Source organism: Chenopodium quinoa, unplaced genomic scaffold, assembly GCF_001683475.1.
Source record: "Chenopodium quinoa cultivar QQ74 unplaced genomic scaffold, ASM168347v1, whole genome shotgun sequence".
Taxonomy (NCBI): Eukaryota; Viridiplantae; Streptophyta; class Magnoliopsida; order Caryophyllales; family Amaranthaceae; genus Chenopodium; species Chenopodium quinoa.
In genome coordinates, this window is record NW_018743574.1 from 1,087,303 (window position 1) to 1,107,760 (window position 20,458).

Here is a 20,458-nt window from a genome sequence, read left to right on the forward strand (position 1 = left end):
AACGAAATTGGATTTTTTTTTTTCCTTAATTCGTTTTAATTTTTTTAAAAATTGGGTTTATTCTTTCTAACAATTTGGCCCATTAAATTAGCCCTTTAACTTTTCTTTGATATTAATGGATTGTCAATAAAAACCCTTTATTGACCCTATATCTTAAAGTCTTTCAATGACCCTGTCCATTAAAACATTAAAGGCTTTAAACCCTTTAAATTTTGGCCCGACCTTATTATCAATGTGTAGCCCTGTCCAATAACCACCCCTAATGATATAGTATGTTTAAATATCTTTCATCATCAAAAGACATTATACGTCCATATGTAACATTTTAACCTAATTTTATCCTAAAATTTTATTAACAATTTGGGCATCATCCAATTCTTTAAAATGTGATTCATTTATAATATATGTTAATAAAAAAATAGAAAATCATTTAAAAAATTGAAAAATAAATAAAATAAATAATAATAATAATAATATAATAATTTTATTGTGCTTAAAATACTTTCAATTCATTAGAAATAATTTAAGTGCAATAAATCAATATCAAATTAATAATATCATATAAATCTACCTACAAATAAAACTACAAAAAGTAAACTATAATATAAATAAGCGATATGATATTGTACGTTTAAATACTTTTACATTGTCAAAAGGGATTATATAATCATATATTTTTTGACATTCAAACTAATAAGTTTAGGACAATCCGGACATCGCCCGGGAACAAAACTAGTATAATATCTACATAGTTTTAATGTAATTTGTTAATTAATAAATAATTTTAATATAATTTATTTAATTTTAATTTAATTTTAATTTGAGTATAAAATTATGATTTAGTTTGATTTAAGATAAAATATGTGCAAATAATATCTTTTGGATTATTAGATTAAGTTTATAGTTAGTCATATCGTCATCGAAATTATACTAAGCGTTAAAGAGAAATATATATGTGCATATCAACAAAACGACAAGAGTTGTTTGTCAAATTTTTTTTAATAATTTTTTATATTAATAAATCATATACGATTTATAATGGAAGAAGTTTCCAATGGGTTAGTGCCAATGAGTTAATGTCAACCGACTACGAATATCAGTTGGAGCATAACATGTAGAATGTGAATAATTTCATAAATATTTCGATACATACAATAAAGTGATTGAATATACTGAATGTATTATGATTTAAAGTTAGCCAAAATTGATTGATTTTGTCATATTATCTATTTTGGGTTGATTTATGTTTTTCTATCTAATGCATCTTTTTAATCGATTATATTCTTATGGGTAGAAACATATTATTAGGCAAAATCCAGGAGTGCGCGAAAATGGTGTAATAAATGGTGTAATTAATATACAAGTATGAGAAAAAGGCAATGGTGTTTTAGAGAATGATGTTTAGGGTCAGGCTGAGGGTTAGTGACGTAATTAGGAAGTTTGGAAAGGAATAAGCAAATGTCGAGATAGGAAAAGGAGGAGATAATATCGTCATCAAAATCGTACTACGGCTCAAAGAGGAATATGTACACATCAGTGAAACTACAAATGTAGCTTGACTACCAATCAACTTGTGCCAGCCGACTACACCTATAAAGATGTTTAACCTGCATAAATTAGCTGCTTTTTGGCTGCATAACGAGTGACAAAAATGAAGGAATTATGTCTTCGATAAGTGCAATTACTAGATATATCAAGGATACTATTATGGAGATAATAAGTTCGTTCTTTTGGGTCGTCATTGTTTGTTGCAAGATATGATAAATGATCTTTAGGCTAGTATACTATATTTTTAAAACTCTATAAATTCACCATACAGCTTGAGTTTTACAAAAAATATCACCAAATGCCCTTAATGATTAACTGCGACTAACTCTTTTAGTCATTAAGCCTAATTATGCCACATGGCAAATTTTAATTAGTTTTCTTTTAAATTATTAAATTAATTCATTATTGTAAAATGAAAAGGAAAGAAAACACCGTCAGCCACCCTCCCCATCTTGACCGGCGCTAAGCCCCTTGCTCCACACTCGTTGTCGGCACACAATCCCGCCAAACCACCTCCACTCTTTCCCCAACCTCGACGCTCCATTTCTCTCATTTCCTGCAGCCCAAACCCGCCGAAAAATAGGCCCTTCTCTAAATCAACCCACTGTCCCTTAATTCCGGGACCCCCAAACCCTAAGCCCCACCTAAAACTACCTAAAAATCCAACCATCCAAAACACTAAATTTACCCATTTTCTAAGTGGTTGAATTGGTTTTTTGGGTGGGTTTTAGGGTTTATGGGGCTGGAAATAGGGAACATGGGTCAATTCGGGGTGTAAGCTATTTTCAAGGTGTTTCGGGTGGGATTTGGGGTTAAGGTGGGGCAAATGGGAGGAGGGGTAAGGTTCAGGAGAATGGGGTAGGCTGCATGCCGATCAATCGAGGCTAGGCAATGTAGAGGTAAGGGGGTCATGTTGCTTAGCCGGGAGTGGGGGTGAGGAGGTTAGGGTGGCTAGTTGGGATGATTGTTTTTTGTTTAATAAATAATCAAATACTTCATAATTAAAATGTTAATTAATTAGTGGTTGCCACGTAGTATTCTAAGCCATAATGACTAATGAAGTTGACGTTCGCTAGCCATTTGGACATTTGGTGACATTTTTTGTAAAAATCAAGAATATAAGGTGAAATTGAAAAGTGTTATGAATATATAAAATAAATAAACAATTTATTCTTGGTATATGATAAAAAATTAAATTAAATCAAATCTAAAAATACTATTAAATAAATAAATAAATAAGGTATGCATTAATTTGAAACGGAGTTGTATATAGTATGTACAATCCGAGTGTGTGATCCATTCGACAAATCAAAGTGTAAAAGCATCTCCAATGGTAAGCTAATTGTTAAATTAGCTTGCCATGCCACATATGATTTTTAGCTAGTTTTTTTGTAGCTTTGCACTCCAATGATTAGCTACTAGCTTGTTGATTAAATAAGCTTGATTTTCTCAATTAGCTTTATAAATTTAATTATTTTTAATATGTTAATCTCTAAAATTCTAAAAAAAATTGAAATATTTTTTTCTCAGCAAGCTAATTTGCTTGAACAAGCTAATTGTAATTTTTAACTCCAATGATCTAACTAGAAAATTTTGAAAATTATAAACAAGTTCCTAACAATAACCATTGGAGTTGCTCTAATAGGCTTTTTATGAGCTTGTTTGTTAAAAAAAAAAAAAAAAAAACAAAAAAAAAAAAAAAGTAACGGACAAACGGCCTATAATAAAAGGTAGCACGCCAAATGAGCAAAATGAAAATCAATTTTGCCTTCTGGCGCTACGTTTCATGTCGGTGAACTTCTTTCGCGGCAATTACAAAATCAAATTCCTAGGTTTCCTTCTCAATCAGAATTCGGCAGAAATTCGAGCGCAAAGGTTAGGGTTACATAATTAATCGATGAATTGATGATTATTTACTTGTCAATTATACAGTAATCGATGCAATTGATTGGATTTTAATCGAATCGCATTTTAATTTTCGAATAGACTTATCGTTTATGATGAATGTGGTGTTTTTGATTCGCACAATTTTGTTTTTAGAGTATAAATATGAAATGAAAGGAGTGTAATGTTCTACTCCGTATTATGATTCTTGATTTTACCGATTGAGATAAGCTAGGGTTTATTTTAATTTAATTTCCTTACTATTTGGTTGAGCCTGTTTCTATTTTTAATTTCAAGTATAATTAAAGGATAAAGATTAAAGCACCTTTCTAATACAATTATCTTATACTAGAAGAATTGAGTCTAATGTCTTATTTTTGATATGCATATCATGTTTTTGATCTTGTGAAAGTGACTTTTTAATTTTTAATTGCAGAATAATAAATTATTCTGTGTTATCTACTCCACGTATACAATTAGCGAAGTGTACAACTAGGATTCAGCAAATCTCCTGTGCTTTAGTGGAGCTGCGTAGGTGAGATGACTTTGATCCTCCGTTATCCATAGTTTACGATTTATAACTAACACGACGAAAATCTTATTACTATATCAGTAAACAGTTCAGGGAGCCAACAGATGCACTATTTCAGTATTTTTTAACTGATGTGGATATATTTGGGAGAATAATAACAAGTCGAATAAATTTGAAATAAGTTTGCAGCAGTCCAATAAATTTAGCTTGGACAGTCTTATCTTTTTATGTGTATTGCTGTGAAAATTTGCTGAAGCTAAATTGCTTAAACCTAATTATAGTAGCTCTCGTTGTCTCAGACATACCATTGCCTCCACTGATATGGCCATGAACAAAACTGAAAATATAATGTACTGTTTCGTGCATTTTGCTCTATTCCACCTTGTTGCAGTATTACTTGTATTAGCCAATAGGCTGTTTTTCTTGTACACAAGTTGGTGCATGATCTAAAGTCTTTGGAGGGTTAAGTAGATAAACTGAATTCTATAATATACTGGTCCATGTGTTTTGTTCTGTTCCTAAGTCAATGAAGAAATTTATTTTAGGACATAAGAAGAAATTACAAACAGATTAACAGAATAATTTCTGCATCTTTCAGAGTCGAAGTGGAAGTTTATTTTGGGATGGATGGGGTAGCATACATGAACCTAAAGCATACAGATAATTTAAAAATAAAAAAAAATGGTTTTCTTAGTGGTTCTTGCTTCTATTACTGAAAAGAAGGAAATATCATGCAATTTTATGATACTGTTCTGGATTCTATTTCTTTTTTCTTTCTTTTAATTTGGAATAATTAAACATAAAGATTGATGATTTGAGGGGAAATCTTGTCTTTTTAGAAAAGTATTATATTGGCTTGTTATCAACAATATGCCTTAAAAAAATCTTAGTCCTACCGGCCAATCTTCTGACTGCGTAAAAATTATATGTTAACTATGAAGCAAGATATATACTCGTATCTTAAACGAAGTATATATTGCTGCTTTATTGATTAATAATATATCAAATAAAACTGATATACTTTTTCTTCCTTGGACTACCCTTCAGTAAAAGTTACAAAGATTTAACCATCATCTATCCCTTAAGGATCAATCTAAACTGGTAAACTTATGTTGTCTTGCAGCAGCAGACTCCTATATAGACATGCTTTTTAGCAACAAAATATGAACAGTGAATAAAGACTTTAACTCCAATTATTTGCATGACTTTATATCGCTTTCTCTATGAAGGTGAAGCTAATGGCATCCTTCAACCGGATTGCAGAACCTTCATCTACTACTTCTGTTTATAAGTCAGCCTGTACATAAACCTCTATCAATCCAGACACATCAATCTTTTTTTTTGACAGTAGAATAGTCATGAAATGTTAGGTTGGCTCATGTTCATGAATTAATTTGTTTTCATAGATTCAGATAAATCAACCATACAAAGAAATAGAAATATTGGCACAACACTTTCTCACCAGTTGTCTTAAAATTTCTTGTGGTAGATATTAAAATTCATCAAACAGACTTGCACGTGCTAAATTGGAGGTTCTAACATCTTACAATTCAAAATTTCAAAAAAGCATTCCTTTCGCTTATGTTAACACATATAAGTACATTATGTTTTTTCTATCCTTGAAATCCTTCAAACTTCAAAGTGCAGAAAAAGCAAAGTAATAAATTAGTGAGTGTTATCCACACCACATAGTATTAAATTATTTGACTAGGATTAGGCCTATCTATAAAGGACTATAGGAATAATCCTCCCTTATCCATAGTTTAAAATTTTGAACTAGCTAAACAATTTGATTTAAAATATGATTAACAGAAATGACATTGTAATATGCATCTGATAATTAATGAATTGAACTGTGGAATCTTTGCTGAATTTGTTTCTGTCACTTAATGCTGGTTCCACAAATATATGAAGAGACATTTTGACACCAAGCTCATTGCAGGAACCAACAAGTACTGATGAACAGATACAGAGCAATGAATTTGAAGTAAATAGTTCGCAGTCCAACGAATTTTCTATATGACGGACCTCTGGTCTCTGGACAAGTTGCTGAATTCTGATAATGGTGATCATATTGACTGATTGTACATGAAAATTCTTTCTATGTGAAGATAGGAAGAACATTTGGCACTAATTAACAGAGTCAGAGAGACCCTTTCATGAGTTTCATCCAACTCCTACCTTGTGATTTTATGGAGGTACGCCATTAAATCTTTTTGAAACCAAAGTATGGACTAGTCTTTCTTGAATATGACTTGGAGATATACTAGATGGTTCATTAACTGATAGTGTCGAATTTCTCCAAGTAATTACGATAATTCATGATTGAAGGAATCCATACAATACTGTTCTGAGTTATTCAGTTTTGTGCCTAAGTTAGGGTCAGATTTTTTCAAGTTGGAGAAAGAGAAAGTTTCACTTATATAAATCTAATTTAAAAAACAAAATATCAGCAGGAACTGTCAAACTCTTGATGATGAAAATGTGAAAATGATCTGTCTTGAAATGTTTCTTTCATCTGTTGCTGCAGATATGAAATATGAAATGATAGATTCTGGTAATAATAAGTTAATGATTCAATTTAATTTCTTTTCTTTTCTTCTAGACTTAAAAGACTTAATCTAGAAGTGTCGCTGAAGATAATTATACTGGCCTGTAATCAACATCATACCTCAAAAAAAGGCACAATCATTATGATAAAATCCGTAGATGATTAAGATTATTCAGTTATTTCACCACTAAAAAAGGCATTGCATAATTGCATTGCTTGGCTGATTGGAAATACCTCATGGAGACTTAGCATATATGTAATCCAAGTGGACCATTCTTGAACTGAAAGCACATAGAATAAACCACCCTCCATCTTTATAGGATTCATCTTAATCTGAATAGCTTATAGTAATACAAAATGCAGTATTAGAACCCTATAAAAGGCAAGCTTCCTAACATATCATTATAAAAGGCAAGTGTACAATAGAGCATCTAAACTTCAATTCAAAGAATTGTTTAACTTGAATACACTTCCATTATGAAGGTCAAGCTGATCCCATCATTCTACCGAACTCCAAAACCTTCATCAACTACTTCGGTTTGTTACCTTGTCAATCAGGACAGAAAACCTTTATCAATCCAAACACTTTCGTATCTTGTCCCTGACAGCAAAAATGATTCTGTCAATCATCTGGACAGCTATTTTGGTGCTGTTGCTGATGAATCAGTTGACATGAAGGCCTCAAGCTACATTTCTTCAGTTAAAGCACGCTTTAGGCATGAACTCCCTTATTCAGATTGAGTATACATTTAGGGCCAGAGTTTTGATATGTTCTTTCATACTGTGTCCGAGTCATTATGCTATACCTTGTATACAAATTGAGGTTATGGTAATAACTAGTTGTCTTTGTTACTCATTTTGAACCATTATTTGGATATAGGTGCTTATAAAGGGTCCTTTGGTAAAAGACAATTATATATATAAATACATACAATTATTTATTTGTGTAAAAACTGCTTTTATTACAAATTAATCTTTTTAAATTCAAAACTGTTATATACCTGTGTGCAACTATCAAATCCTCATAGTGAGGAACCACAAAAGGTGGAAAGTTGGCTATATAACTATTATCCAAATTTATATAAATACATTCAGGCATTTATTTTATGTAAAAGCTTCTTTTACCACAACTTGATCCTTTTTTAATACGAACCTGTAACATACCTGTGTACAACTCTATCAACTAATCATAGTTTGAAACCACAAAAGGCGGAAAGTTGGCTATAAAACTATCCAAATAATCCAATTAAAGTTAATTCTTGAGGCATAAACCAATGAGGATGTAAAAAGTATGTTCGTATTAATGGCATAACAGATGCTGTAAGACAATCTTGCCTTGAAAGTTAAGGATTCCTTCTGATTGCATCTGTATTTTTTCCTCTTGGTAAGGTTGTTGATTATTCATGAATTCCAATCTGTTCTTCCTTAGCAGCATCTGGTTCTACACTTCAATTATTGCAAGTTCCCTTAAGGTCTAATAAGTAACTTGTAATGGAAGTCCAAAAGTTCGAGTGAGCCACCAAAATTCTTTTTCCAGCATATTCCATCTTAATTGTTAATTTTAATACTTCGTATTGAACTTTTTTCATTTCTGAAATATACATATGATGGATCACAAGTATTAAAATCTTGAAATACAACTGGTACAGACCCCATCAAAATCTTTCTTATCTTGAACTTTATTTTGAATTATTTTCCCAATTAAGCTTTCTGACATTATTCTGCATCCTTGAGCCACGAAAGGATCATGTCATGATGATACTGATGATGAGACTCCGGTCTTATGAAACTTACTTAGGCATCCTTTAGTTTACTAGGGATCTTTTGGTACAAAGGTCATGTGCATGAACAATCTGACTCAGTTAACTTTTGATCCACTTGTGAATTGTTCTTATTTCTTCATGATGACCCAAAGAGAATGGTTTTTGAGTCGGTTGTTTGCTTTAGAAAGGCAAACACCTTAAAATTCATCACCAATAACAAAATGAATCTTAAAATTCATCACCAATAACAAAATGAATTTCCTTATCTTCAAAAGTCCACAAATTTTATTCGTTAACATCATCTTTCACTGGTTAGTTGCTATAAGAGTACGTCTAAAGTCAAACCACTTTGTTGGAATATCATCGTTTTCCTTAAACACTATTTCCTTCCCGGCCTCTCACCATAATCTTCTCCTCCTCAATCCCCTGTCTGCCTTTTAACCTCTAAATAAAGTGATAAAAGGTTCTTTGTAATAAAGCTTATTGGTCCATAAGTCCATTGCAAAATATACCAATACTACAAAATCCTATTAATCGAAATATACTATTCCCTCCATGGCTCCATCCTTGGTTCATCCCATGACAGGTTTAAAGCTTAGGGTGAGCCACTTTCTCATGTAGTCGTGGATATGCCTTCTATGTGTGCCAACATAAAATATTTCAACTCTCTGCCTCTAATTTAGTCAGCTTCTAAAATCAGAGGAGTTTTTGACCCACTTAACATATTCTAGTGACTTTACAATTGGACATATGCAGAGAGGTTCTTCAAAAAAATTATCTTACTTACCACCTTTTGTCACCAATATCAGATTTTTAATTTGGTTTTACCATAGGGAATAGATTTTCTGTACTGATCCTGATTTACAGGAACCTACAAAGTTGGACAACATTAAGACTTTTTAATTCCTTCTATCCCAGAGCTCCTAAGTACACGTGTAACAAGTGCACGATAATGCTAACAAGAAAAACATCCTATCTTTACTTGATTTGATTCCATTTCCCTTACCTTGATTAAAAATATGGTTAAAGATATAAATTAAACAATTAACTATAGAAAAGGGACTAGATTATGGAGGAGCTGAACTAGGATTGCTTCATTATCACCCTGATGGCGAATAAAAGCAAGTGTTCAGGTATGTTCTCTTTACACTAGCTAGTGTTTTTTCAGAATTATAAATAATTAGTACACGCGGATTAACCATTGTTTAGAAGGAATTATTAAGTGATTCGGTTAGATATTTTTTTTCACTTTTCAATGATTTGCATACTAGATTCTCCATTTCTCCTAATTGTTTAAACACTAAAGTTCTGTAAACAGATAAACTTTGATCAATTTAAAATCATTTAACCACCCTGAACATTAACCTACCCAATTGAGTTGAACCGTCATTTTCATACCTGAAGGAATATATTTCATTTTTATCTTTATAATAACTTTATGGACCACTAAAATATGCACCAAAAACTCACTACTTAAGGCCCCCTTCAGTTAGTGAAGAAGCCAACCACACAAAGGTAAACACATCAGTATACACTACACACACACAACAAAAATAGCAGAGATGGGAGTGGTCAGGACATCCTTCTTCAGAGCAGCAGAACCTTCATCGACTCTCAGATATGTGAGGCCGAATCAGACTTTTCCAACTGCCGCGTTGGTGGACTATGTTGTCAACCATGATGCCAAACCTCAGATGGCACGAAAAGTTTCGTTCATCACAGGGGACAGTTATAACTCTTACAAGCCAAATTCAGCCGAGGAGTCCAGTAACTACTTTGGAGCTCCTGCTGATGATTGTGTTGATTTTAAGGCTGCTAACTACATCCTCCAAAGGAAACTCAGCCTTCAATATGATTCTGATTAACAGCCGAGCTCTTACTATGAATGTAGAGCTTGAAAGTTGTCTTAATTCTCTGCTTTCTGGCTTTATAGTCTATGACTTTGTTTTTAGGAGTTGGAAACTGGAAGCACTATGTAAGTTTTCTTAATGAAACTAGCATCATGTGTAACAAAACCATAAACATATATAAATCTTCTGTTCTCTTGTACTTCCTTATATCTTGTCCTCTGATCCTGCTAGGTATCGAGCTTAGATTAAGTTATACTTCGTAGTATATATTCTTTGGTTTTTCCAGAAGCAACTGTTTTGTATGCTTAAATCATAGATGTCCACCGTAGCAAAGTTTAAGAACATTTGGATGGTTCCATAAAGAAATCACTGTGTAAGAACAGTCACAAAATGAACATGGTAATTTTTTGTTCATGGTAATTTTTACTATGACTATAAACCAAATGTCACTCTATGACCTTGAAGAAAATGCGCCTACATAGTTTTTTCTGGTCACTCCTACATGATTAAGATCCCGTCAAATTTTATTTTTTTTTAAAAATAAAAGTAAAAAAAGAAATGGGCTTATATCGGCGATAAACTAGGGTAGTGAATAAAATTGGGACATCTACAGGTCCAATAAGAGACTGGTCTTATACAATCAAAGCCCATCTGTGGATTTACGACTCCTTTGTTAAAATCAGAAGACGTGGAAATTACAATGTTATATACAACACTTGTATACTTGATTTCATTGTTCAATCAAATACGGATTAGAAAATTTTCCACTTTGGTATCCTGAGGTTTGACTTAATTTCTCTTCATTACCCTATGCTAACGGATTTTCAATTTTGGGGATTGAAGAACATTCCATGGTAAAAATAAAAATAAAAAAAATAAAAAAAGCTTACATAAATCTTGAACACAAATTATTTTATGTTTAAAGTTTAAGCCTAAAATCCAAAATAATTATTCATACGATGATTAAGAAAATCAGTAGAATTATTGTATACGAAGTATATGTTATATACCTAACTCAAAATTATTGATCAAATTGTAAAATCCTTATGAGTTAACATTAAATACCAATCAAGTGTTCAATCTAGGCATTAGCAAGAAGAAACCATTAATTACAATTATAGCCCAAAACTAGTCTGGAAATTTAGCCATATGCATGTGTAAGATATTATCCCTCAATCGATTATGCGATTATTGCAAATATTAGCAGATTTAGCTATACGTAAATTAACAATAATGTAATAGTCTCTCAAGGATTTTCTTTAGGAGTTTTTTTTTTGAAAGGAGACATAGAGCATCATATATTAAGAGGAAAGGTCCATACCGGACAAAGTTACAATAATCTGAGGGAAATTGCTAAAACGAATATACTCCGCATTTCCACCCGTATCATCCCTAGCTATAAGATGAGCTACGGTATTACAACTCCTCTTAGCATGAGAAAATAAACAAACATTAAAACTTGCTCTATCGACTCTAATATCATCATAGACTAAATCAATAGGAGAAAGCCCACCATCATGATAAGAAATAGCCTTGATCATATTAATAGCATCCGATTCCACCCACAAATTAATGTAGCCAAACCGAAGTGCTAACCTCAGCGCATATCTCACTGCTTGTGCCTCCACACACTCGGGGTTCGAGAGCTCCACCCTCTTTGTTGCTGTCATGATAAGGCAGCCTTTATCATCTCTAAAGACAACCCCCAGACCTGCTGACCCTGCACTCGGGACATAGGCATCAACATTTGCCTTGATGCATCCCAGAGGTGGGCACTTCCACACCACGCTGCTGCCCTGAACCTGCTGCACAGAGAGTTTAAAAACCTTTGTGGCATATTCCTCATAATCTTGCACTAATGTACAATACCCCGTTGCTAGCATCACCACATCAGGTTCTTTTCCTTCAAAAATCCATAGATTACGACAGCGCCATGAAGCCCACATCAAAGCTGCCATACGCAGCAACACCTTACTCTCTACCCTGCTGTGTAGCCACTCCCACCTTTCTGCAAAAGATTCAGTTGGAGCATCAGCCAACTGATCCATCAAACCACTATGACCCCAAATTTCAGCAGCAGCTTTGCATTCAAAGAGAGCATGAATAATAGTCTCTCGATATGCCCCACAAATCTGGCAGGAAGAATTCTCAGTAATGTGACGTTGCCTCAATCGATCTTTGACAGAGAGATTACCTTTTACCGCCCCCAAAGGAAGTGTTTAATTTTTGGAGGCCCTTTCATATTCCAAACAGATTTCCAAAGCTCTTCATTATCGGCCACCATAGCATTTCCATCCTCGACCCCTCTGGCTAACCAGTAGCACGATTTTACAGAGAAAAAGCCACTCTTTGTACAGCACCAAAATCAGCTATCTGATCTTGAATGGTGGGAAATAGGAGTTGCAAGTATCATAGCAGCAGTAGTATTATCCACAAGCCCCCTGATTTTCTCAGCATCCCAATCGCAACCACTTACAGTCAATAACTCGTGCACCAGCATGTTCTCCTCCGCCCCATCAGGTTGTTGCACACAAATAGGCTTACCATCCTTCACTAACCAAGCATCTTTCCACGCTCGAATATTAGCCCCATTCCCTACTCTCCACACAAGGCCATCACGAAGCAAGCCCTTCGCACCCCAAATACTTCTCCAAGTATAACTCGGATCATATCCTCTCCTAGCTTCCATAACACAAGTGTTCTTAAATATCGAGCTTTGAGAATTTTTTATGCTAAGCATTCCGAATTAGACATTAAACGCCATACTTGTTTCGCCAATAGAGCTTGGTTGAAACATTTTAGATCTCGGAACCCCATACCCCCTTTTGCCTTTGGTAGACATAGCTTCTCCCAACTTTGCCAATGCAACTTCCTATTATCAACTGTAGATCCCCACCAAAACCTACATAAGAGTATGAATTTCATCAATTAAGCCCTCCGGAATTTTAAATAGACTCATCATATAGGTAGGGATGGCTTGAGCAACTGCTTTGATCAAAACTTCCTTCCCCGGCTTTGAAAGAAGTTTCTCCTTCCACCCATTCAATTTCTTCCAAATTCTCTCCTTTAAGATCGAAAAATGACTTTCTTAGATTTCCCAATTATCGTCGGCAATCCCAAATACTTCTCATGTCTTTCAACCTCTCGAATTCCTAGAGCCTCCACAATCGCCTGTCTCCTTTCAATTGTTACACATTTGCTAAAAGCAACCTCCGTCTTATCTAGATTGACTTTCTGACCAGATGCTCTTTCATATATACTGATAATATCAGCTATTTTCGAACATTCCTGCAGAGTAGCTTTAGCAAACAAAATACTATCATCGGCAAAAAACAAATGAGACACCCTAGGAGCCGCATAGCACACCCTCGCCCCACTAATCTTCTTTTCACTTGCAGCTTTTGTAATAAGACCCGAGAAAGCATCTGCACACAAGAGGAACAAATAGGGGGAAATAGGATCTCCTTGCCGTAAACCACGAGTCGGAACAACCGATCCACATATCTCATTATTCACTTTAAAAGAAAATGAGACGCTGGAAATACAATCCATCACCCGGTGAACCCACCCATCAGAAAACCCCAATTTACACATAACCATCTTCAAAAAACACCATTCCACCCTGTCATATGCCTTACTCATATCCAACTTGAGTGCAACATTACCCTGTCTCCCACCACCCCCTCTTTTCATCGAATGGAATATTTCAAAAGCAGCCATGGCATTATCAGTGATTAAACGGCCCGGAATAAAAGCACTCTGATTTATCGAAATTATGTCATTCAGAAAAGGTTTGATCTTATTTGCCAAAGTCTTCGAAATAATTTTATAAATTACATTACAACAACTTATAGGCCTAAATTCAGTCATGTATTTCAGATCATCACATTTAGGAATCAACACAATACAAGTCCTATTAATCTCCGAAATATCAATCAAACCATTCCACCAATTTTTAACCAGAGCAACAATATCAGAGCCAATAATGTGCCAAAATTTCTGAAAAAATAATGCGTGCATTCCATCCGTACCTGGTGCTTTATTCGGGTGCATTTGAAATAAAGCATCCTTGATCTCATCAGCGTCTGGCTCCTCATCCATAGCATTATTCATCACCTGCGTAACACAATGCTGTACACCCTCAAGAGCAGCCTCAAATTGAGAAGGATTGTCAGTCGAAAATAGAGACTCAAAATATTTTGGCACAATATTCTTAATCTGCACCTCATTCGCACACCAAACCCCATCCGAATCAAAAAGCCCTCCAATTCGGTTTTTTTTCTTCCGTTGACTTGCTTTCCTGTGAAAATATGCAGTATTTTTGTCTCCGTCTCTCATCTCGTTTGCACGGGCTCTAGCATACCAATAAGACTCCTCCAACCTTCGTAGTTCATTTATTTCATCCGCAAGTTGTTCACATCTCGCAAGCATTGCAGCATCTACCTGAGCTCCCTGCGCATCTTGAAGGTCAGCCTCACAATCTTTTATCTTTTTCTTCACCTCTCCAAATGATAATGCTGCCCACTTAGACAAACGATCCGCACAATAAGCAATCCGGTGATGCGGTTCTCTTCCTTCACTATCCTTCCATGCCTTGGAGACCACCTCCCCACATTCATCCTTCGACAACCACAAAGCTTCGAACCGGAAAAGTTTTTTCCCCTTCTTCCCCTTTCGTGATAATTAATAGTGTCTAGCAATATTGGGGTGTGGTCTGATGCTACTCGAACAAGATGTTGTACTACAAAATTGGGAAAAATAGAACACCACTCGTCACTCCCAAGAAAGCGGTCAAGTCGCTCGCGAATGACCGTATCCACATTGGTACCCCTCTGCCAAGTAAATATACAACCCTTATAGCCTAAGTCACGAAGAGCACACGAGTCAATGGCATCCCGAAACGCATCCATCAAACATTCCCTCCTTACCGCTCCACCATCTTTCTCGGCCATACTGACAATTTCATTAAAGTCACCAAACATGAGATACGGAATATCACACGACTGTTTTAAGTTTCGCATCAAATCCCACGTTTTATACTTGTTCTCGGTTTCCGGCCAACCATAAATACCCATAGCCCTCCACAAAGGAGTCCCATCCCCATCACGTATATTTGCACTAAAATGATGGATGGAGTATGACAACATTTCCACATTTAACTCACGCCACCAGAAACACATACCGCCAGATCTCCCTACACTACTAAGACAAATGCCATTTTCGAAACCACACCGTCTTTTAATCCTCTCCGTCACACTACTATCAACCTTAGTCTCCATTAAAAAGACTTTGTTCGGCCTCTCTCTCCAACATACATCTCGGAGAGTCCTCTCCGTCCATGGGTTGCCAATCCCATAGACGTTCCAACTCAAGATTTTCATTGCCCTTCGAGGGGTTGGCTTCTCCCAACACCCTCTACTTGGATATAACTGTCCCCAGTGAGTGTAACCCCAACAGCTCTTCTTTTCGTCTCAACTCCATCATACTCATTCATTACTATATCACTCTCCCCCAAATCAAGCCCCCTCTTTTTTGTCATAGTAATATTGTTACCCACCCCCTCCCTGACATTGCTTCCCTGGTAACCCTCCTCCATTCTCTCCACCCTTTTTTCTTGTCCTTCCCCGTAATAATATTCAAGTCAGACCCCTGCTGTCCCCTACTGCTCTCCTTCACCGACCCAGTCCCAGCTAGCTCCCCAATATCACCCATATTATTTGTTGCCCCCTGCCCCACCACCATATTACCCCCCCTGTAGTATTAGAAGGAATACCCTCCACCTTCTCATGCCCCTCCATATTACTCTCTAAACTCTCAACATCAATTCTCCCTCCACTAGTAACACCCCCTCCCTTAAGAACACCACCACCATCAACCACACACTTAGGTCTTAGCACCATTTTATTACTGCTAGGATCAAGCACCGTCGCCAAACTAACTTCCCTCTCCTTCGGTTTCACTGCAGAAGCTCCATCCTTTGTTGGGGTAAAAAGAAGTTTCCTAGCCGCACCAACTGGGCCAAGTCTAATACTTTGTTTCACATTTTCCCCACTTCGACCCTTACGTAGCACATCAATTTTCTCAGCCCATACTCTTTCTTTTTCCCTCGCAGTAAAATTCTTCATCGATGGTTTAGGTGGAGAAGCTCTTAGCCAAGTACCATATTGATATACGATCGTATCAGCCGCCTCTCTTTCCAACTGCCTTACTGCACATTCTTTATCAGTATGGTCCAACATGCCACAGAAAAAGCAAAAATCGCCTATTTAATATCAATCCACTTTGACTGTGAGTTCCCTGTTGCAATGAAGACTCCTCTCCGCAGCGGTTTCCTCACATCAACAATAATTTTTAATCTCATGAATTCACTCCAGCCAAGGGGATCCGAATCATCGAATTCAAGAAAACCACCCAAAGATTCACCAATGTCATACATTGTTGAAGAATTGCGCCTATTGAAAGGGACGTCCAGTAATCTAATCCACATTGGTGATTTATCGAAAACCACCTCAGACGGTTGTTCACCGCCCTGAATATCCTTTAGAACCAGCAATTTACCATCAAAGAACCAAAGGCTCCCCTCAATGATACGGTTCTTATCAGGTTCAGAAAAAAATTGAAAAACGAACAAGTTTGTATCCACCATTTTGATTGCAACATTATCATCCAATCGCCAAATACCCAGCAGAGTTCTCTTCATAGCTTCAACATTAAAAGTCTTAACTGTCCACAATTTACCCACCAAAACCAGACGGAGTTGTTCCTTCGATTCATCCACATCCTCGATCTCGCCGTTCACACCAATAACCTTATTTTCATCATCAGTTAACTTAAATTTTTCCCAATCCTTCAGAAGATCGTCCTCCATAATTACGAATCAGATGTTGGGAATATACGTTTAGAAATTAATGAATTGGGGATTACGAAATCAACAACGGAAGAAACGCACAACAAACCCTAAGCAAAGGACTACTAAACCCTAAGCAAAGGACTTACATATTTTCTTTAGGAGTTATGCAAGCATAAAATTGTGAAACCAAAACATCAAGGATTTTCTATTAACAAAAGTCAGAATCACCCAAAATATAAAAACTATAATAAAAGAAATAATAAGGAAAAAAAAAAAAGAAAGAAAGAAATCAAAGAAACCCTAATTACTCTAGCTCTAGTGCTTTAGTACATGGAAGTGAAAATTGCTACTGAAATAAATTAGATATACTCTACTTGAAAAGAATTAAGCCAATAATAAGCCACAATCTTTATTAATTGACTTTACTAAACTCTTACAATTCATAAATGTAACCAACAAACGTACCTAATAAAACTAAAACTAATAAACAATAACGTAACAACCCTAACAAATAATAATCAAAACATCAAAGAATTAATTGAATGATGATTATTGATGAGTAAACTATCTAGAATAAATCTCCATCATACATGAGATCGATTGATCAACAATCATGGACAAATTAATTAAACTTAATCCTCAAAAGAGAATGTGTGCCCTATTGCAGTTCCAAATACCATGACAGGTTTTGCTTTAACAATAACAAAGTGAAGAGCGTTGTTGTACCGAAACGTTGCAACAAGAATGTAATCATCTTCTTGTAACCCATTCTCCTTCTTCAGCCTAGGCCACTCCCGTCTTTTCCCCGACTTCAAAACATACTTAAATCCGGGATCATCCTTGTTGTTGTTGTTGTCGTTGTTGTTCTTCTTATTTTTATCAAAATAATTCCATTTACTAAGGGGCATCACGTACACGAACGATCCCATGATGACCTTGACGTTGATATCCGCCTTTTTAAGAAGCTCTTTCTATTTGTTAGAAACGACGTGTCAAGTTTTTCTGCTGTGAGGGCTAGTCGTGCTTGTTGAGGTGCCATGTCAGATGGAGTCATTCTCTTTTCCATAATTATTTTCACTTCGCTGATATCTTCTTTGTTGTATCCCAAATTACGCCTCACATGCTCAATAATTGAGGCTTTAGTAGCATCTTTATTATAATCAACAAAACATAATTTATTATTACCACTTTTATTGTTAGGCTTCTTGACCCTCTTCTTCTTAGGTTTGCTGTTGTTACTCATCACGTGCACGGGGGGTTTAAGCTCGACTTTCGAGGCCTCGGGTTGTTGTGATGATGGTTTGGCAAAGGTAATTTTGAGGTTGTAATTAGGGCTTCTCATAATGTAACACTCTCTTTGTATCTTGGATTTTGGTTCATCATCATCTTCGGAATTAGGTTTTGTTGCAATTGGAGATGAATTTGGTGTTAGTAAGGAAGACAAGGTTGTAGCATTGCTTCGTTTCTTGTTGATCAAGGTTGTGGTGGTGTTTTCTTGGGTTTGTGATTTCTCCATTATCGAAATCGATCAAGAAAGAAGAAAGATGAACAAGAGAGAATGATTTCAAGGGAATGAATTGAATGAAGGTAGCTAAGTGCTTAATGAATAAGTATATATAGGAAAAATGAATCAAGAGTTTGGGATGATTTAGGAGTGAATAAACGTTGTGAGCAAGTTACCTAAAATATCTGTTTTAGTAGTAATATGATAGTTTTTTAGGAAATAAAATCCAAAGATTTTGTACAAAAATTTAAAAAATGATAAATTTATTTTAAGAAATGATATCTAAAAACCTCGATTATGATTGGATGTGTACGAGAGGATATCATCATATCAGGTACGTTATTTAAGAAGATCAGATACTCTAATATTTTAGGAAACTTATTTATATACTAGGAGTATTATTAGCTAAGCTGAGTTTTGTTTATATAAAATCTGATCTTTTTCAATGTGATGATATGAATATAATTCATCTTTTAAATAATTACTCCCCACAGTTATAGTCCAAGAATGATAAATTTACGAAATTGGCCACCAAAACTTATGCAATGGCAATAAGTCCATATTTAATGGATTTCTTAGTTTATGTACAATCTAATTCATTCATTTTTTTTTTAATTACATCAATTGGAGTGTATAGTTTGGAGTTTTACACTTGTCAATGCAAAATGTTGTTCATTAATATCTTTGATTTGCTTATAGTAAAAAAATATATATAAATTTTGAATTGAAACTAACAAATCAAGACTTAGGCCCAGTTCTCTTCACCTTCAAAAAATAATATTAAGTAAAAATAATTTCAGTTCAGTAAAAATTCAGTTCAGTAAAAATAAGTTCAATTTAGTAAAATTAATTTCAGTTCAGTAAAAATAAGTTCAGTTTAGTAAAATTCAGTTTTCTTAAAAAAGAATTATAATAGAAAATCAGTAAAAATAATTTCAGTTCAGCAAAAATAATTTCAGTTTAGTAAAATTAATTTAAGTTCGGTAAAAATAATTTAAGTTCAGCAAATATAATTTTGTTTCAGTAAAAATAATTTCAATTCAACAAAAATAAGGTGAAGAGAACAGAACCTTTTTTAATAAGATCCTCTCAATTTAAAAATAAATAACAAATTAAATTTTCCCATTTTTTATGAGCTTTAATTTGAAAAATCCTTCCCAACCAATTACAAACACTGAAGTCACAATCAAGCTAAGTAAGCTAAGCTCATTTCTTTTTGTGTCTTGGCTAATAATTTTGGGCGTTTTCTTAAATATGGGTTCCTGACTCAATTTAATTGGAGGTTTTATGAAATTAGGGTTCTTGACACAATTTAATGGGGATTTAGTGAAGGACTTTTTGTCAAAAACTACCTAATAAAACCTAAATTTTGTGAGAAACTACTTGATAAAAAAATTGTATGAAACTATCTAATAAATGGTAAAATGTTGTAAGATACTACCTTTAGCTGAATTTCCACTGTTATCCTAATTTTATGGCGTTGACCCATCACAAAATACCCCCAAAAACCACCGAGGGGGTTGGTTTTCAAGGTGATAGGGTTGGATCCGAAGGATATACTGAGTTGGTGATGATTGAGGGTAGTTTCGTGCTTCTGGATGGTGGTTTTGGGCCGAGTTGGAGGGTGTCTTTCGGTGTGGTGGAGGTAATTTCATGTAGGTTGTGGTGGTTTTGTGGTTGGAGGGTGGTTTTCGGCATGGCGAAGGTAATTTCATGTAGGTCGTGGTGGTTATTGGGGATGAAAGTGATGGTTTCGGGGGTGTTTTGAGGTGGGCCAGCGGTGAAAATTCGGCAGAGGTAGTAATTTACAATATTTTACCTTTTTTTAAATAGTTTCTTGCAACATTTAACATTTTATTAAGTAGTTTCTTACAATATTTTTTTTATTAGGTAGTTTCTCAACAAATCTAGATTTTATTAGATAGTTTAATTTCTGACAAAAAGTCATTTTATGAAATTAGGTTTCTGACAGAAAT

The 20,458-nt window shown here is 34.9% G+C and overlaps 2 protein-coding genes and 1 long non-coding RNA gene across 3 annotated transcripts; 1 reads left to right on the plus strand and 2 right to left on the minus strand.

The window, feature by feature from the left end:
* The first annotated feature begins 3,261 nt into the window (after nucleotides 1-3,261).
* LOC110681871 lies at nucleotides 3,262-10,335 on the plus strand. Its single transcript, XR_002503358.1, has 3 exons — nucleotides 3,262-3,423; nucleotides 3,869-3,967; nucleotides 5,907-10,335. It is a non-coding gene; the product is annotated as an uncharacterized LOC110681871 (long non-coding RNA).
* Nucleotides 10,336-11,429: 1,094 nt separating this feature from the next.
* On the minus strand, nucleotides 11,430-12,412 carry LOC110681746. The gene is made up of 2 exons (XM_021857873.1): nucleotides 12,380-12,412; nucleotides 11,430-12,260 (listed from the first exon to the last, which is right to left on the minus strand). The coding sequence occupies exons 1-2, from the start codon at nucleotides 12,410-12,412 to the stop codon at nucleotides 11,430-11,432; spliced, it is 864 nt and encodes a 287-aa protein (XP_021713565.1).
* A 782-nt stretch (nucleotides 12,413-13,194) lies between these two features.
* Nucleotides 13,195-16,367, minus strand: LOC110681747. Its single transcript, XM_021857874.1, has 3 exons — nucleotides 15,876-16,367; nucleotides 14,853-15,557; nucleotides 13,195-14,748 (listed from the first exon to the last, which is right to left on the minus strand). The coding sequence occupies exons 1-3, from the start codon at nucleotides 16,365-16,367 to the stop codon at nucleotides 13,195-13,197; spliced, it is 2,751 nt and encodes a 916-aa protein (XP_021713566.1).
* Between the last annotated feature and the right edge of the window lie 4,091 nt (nucleotides 16,368-20,458).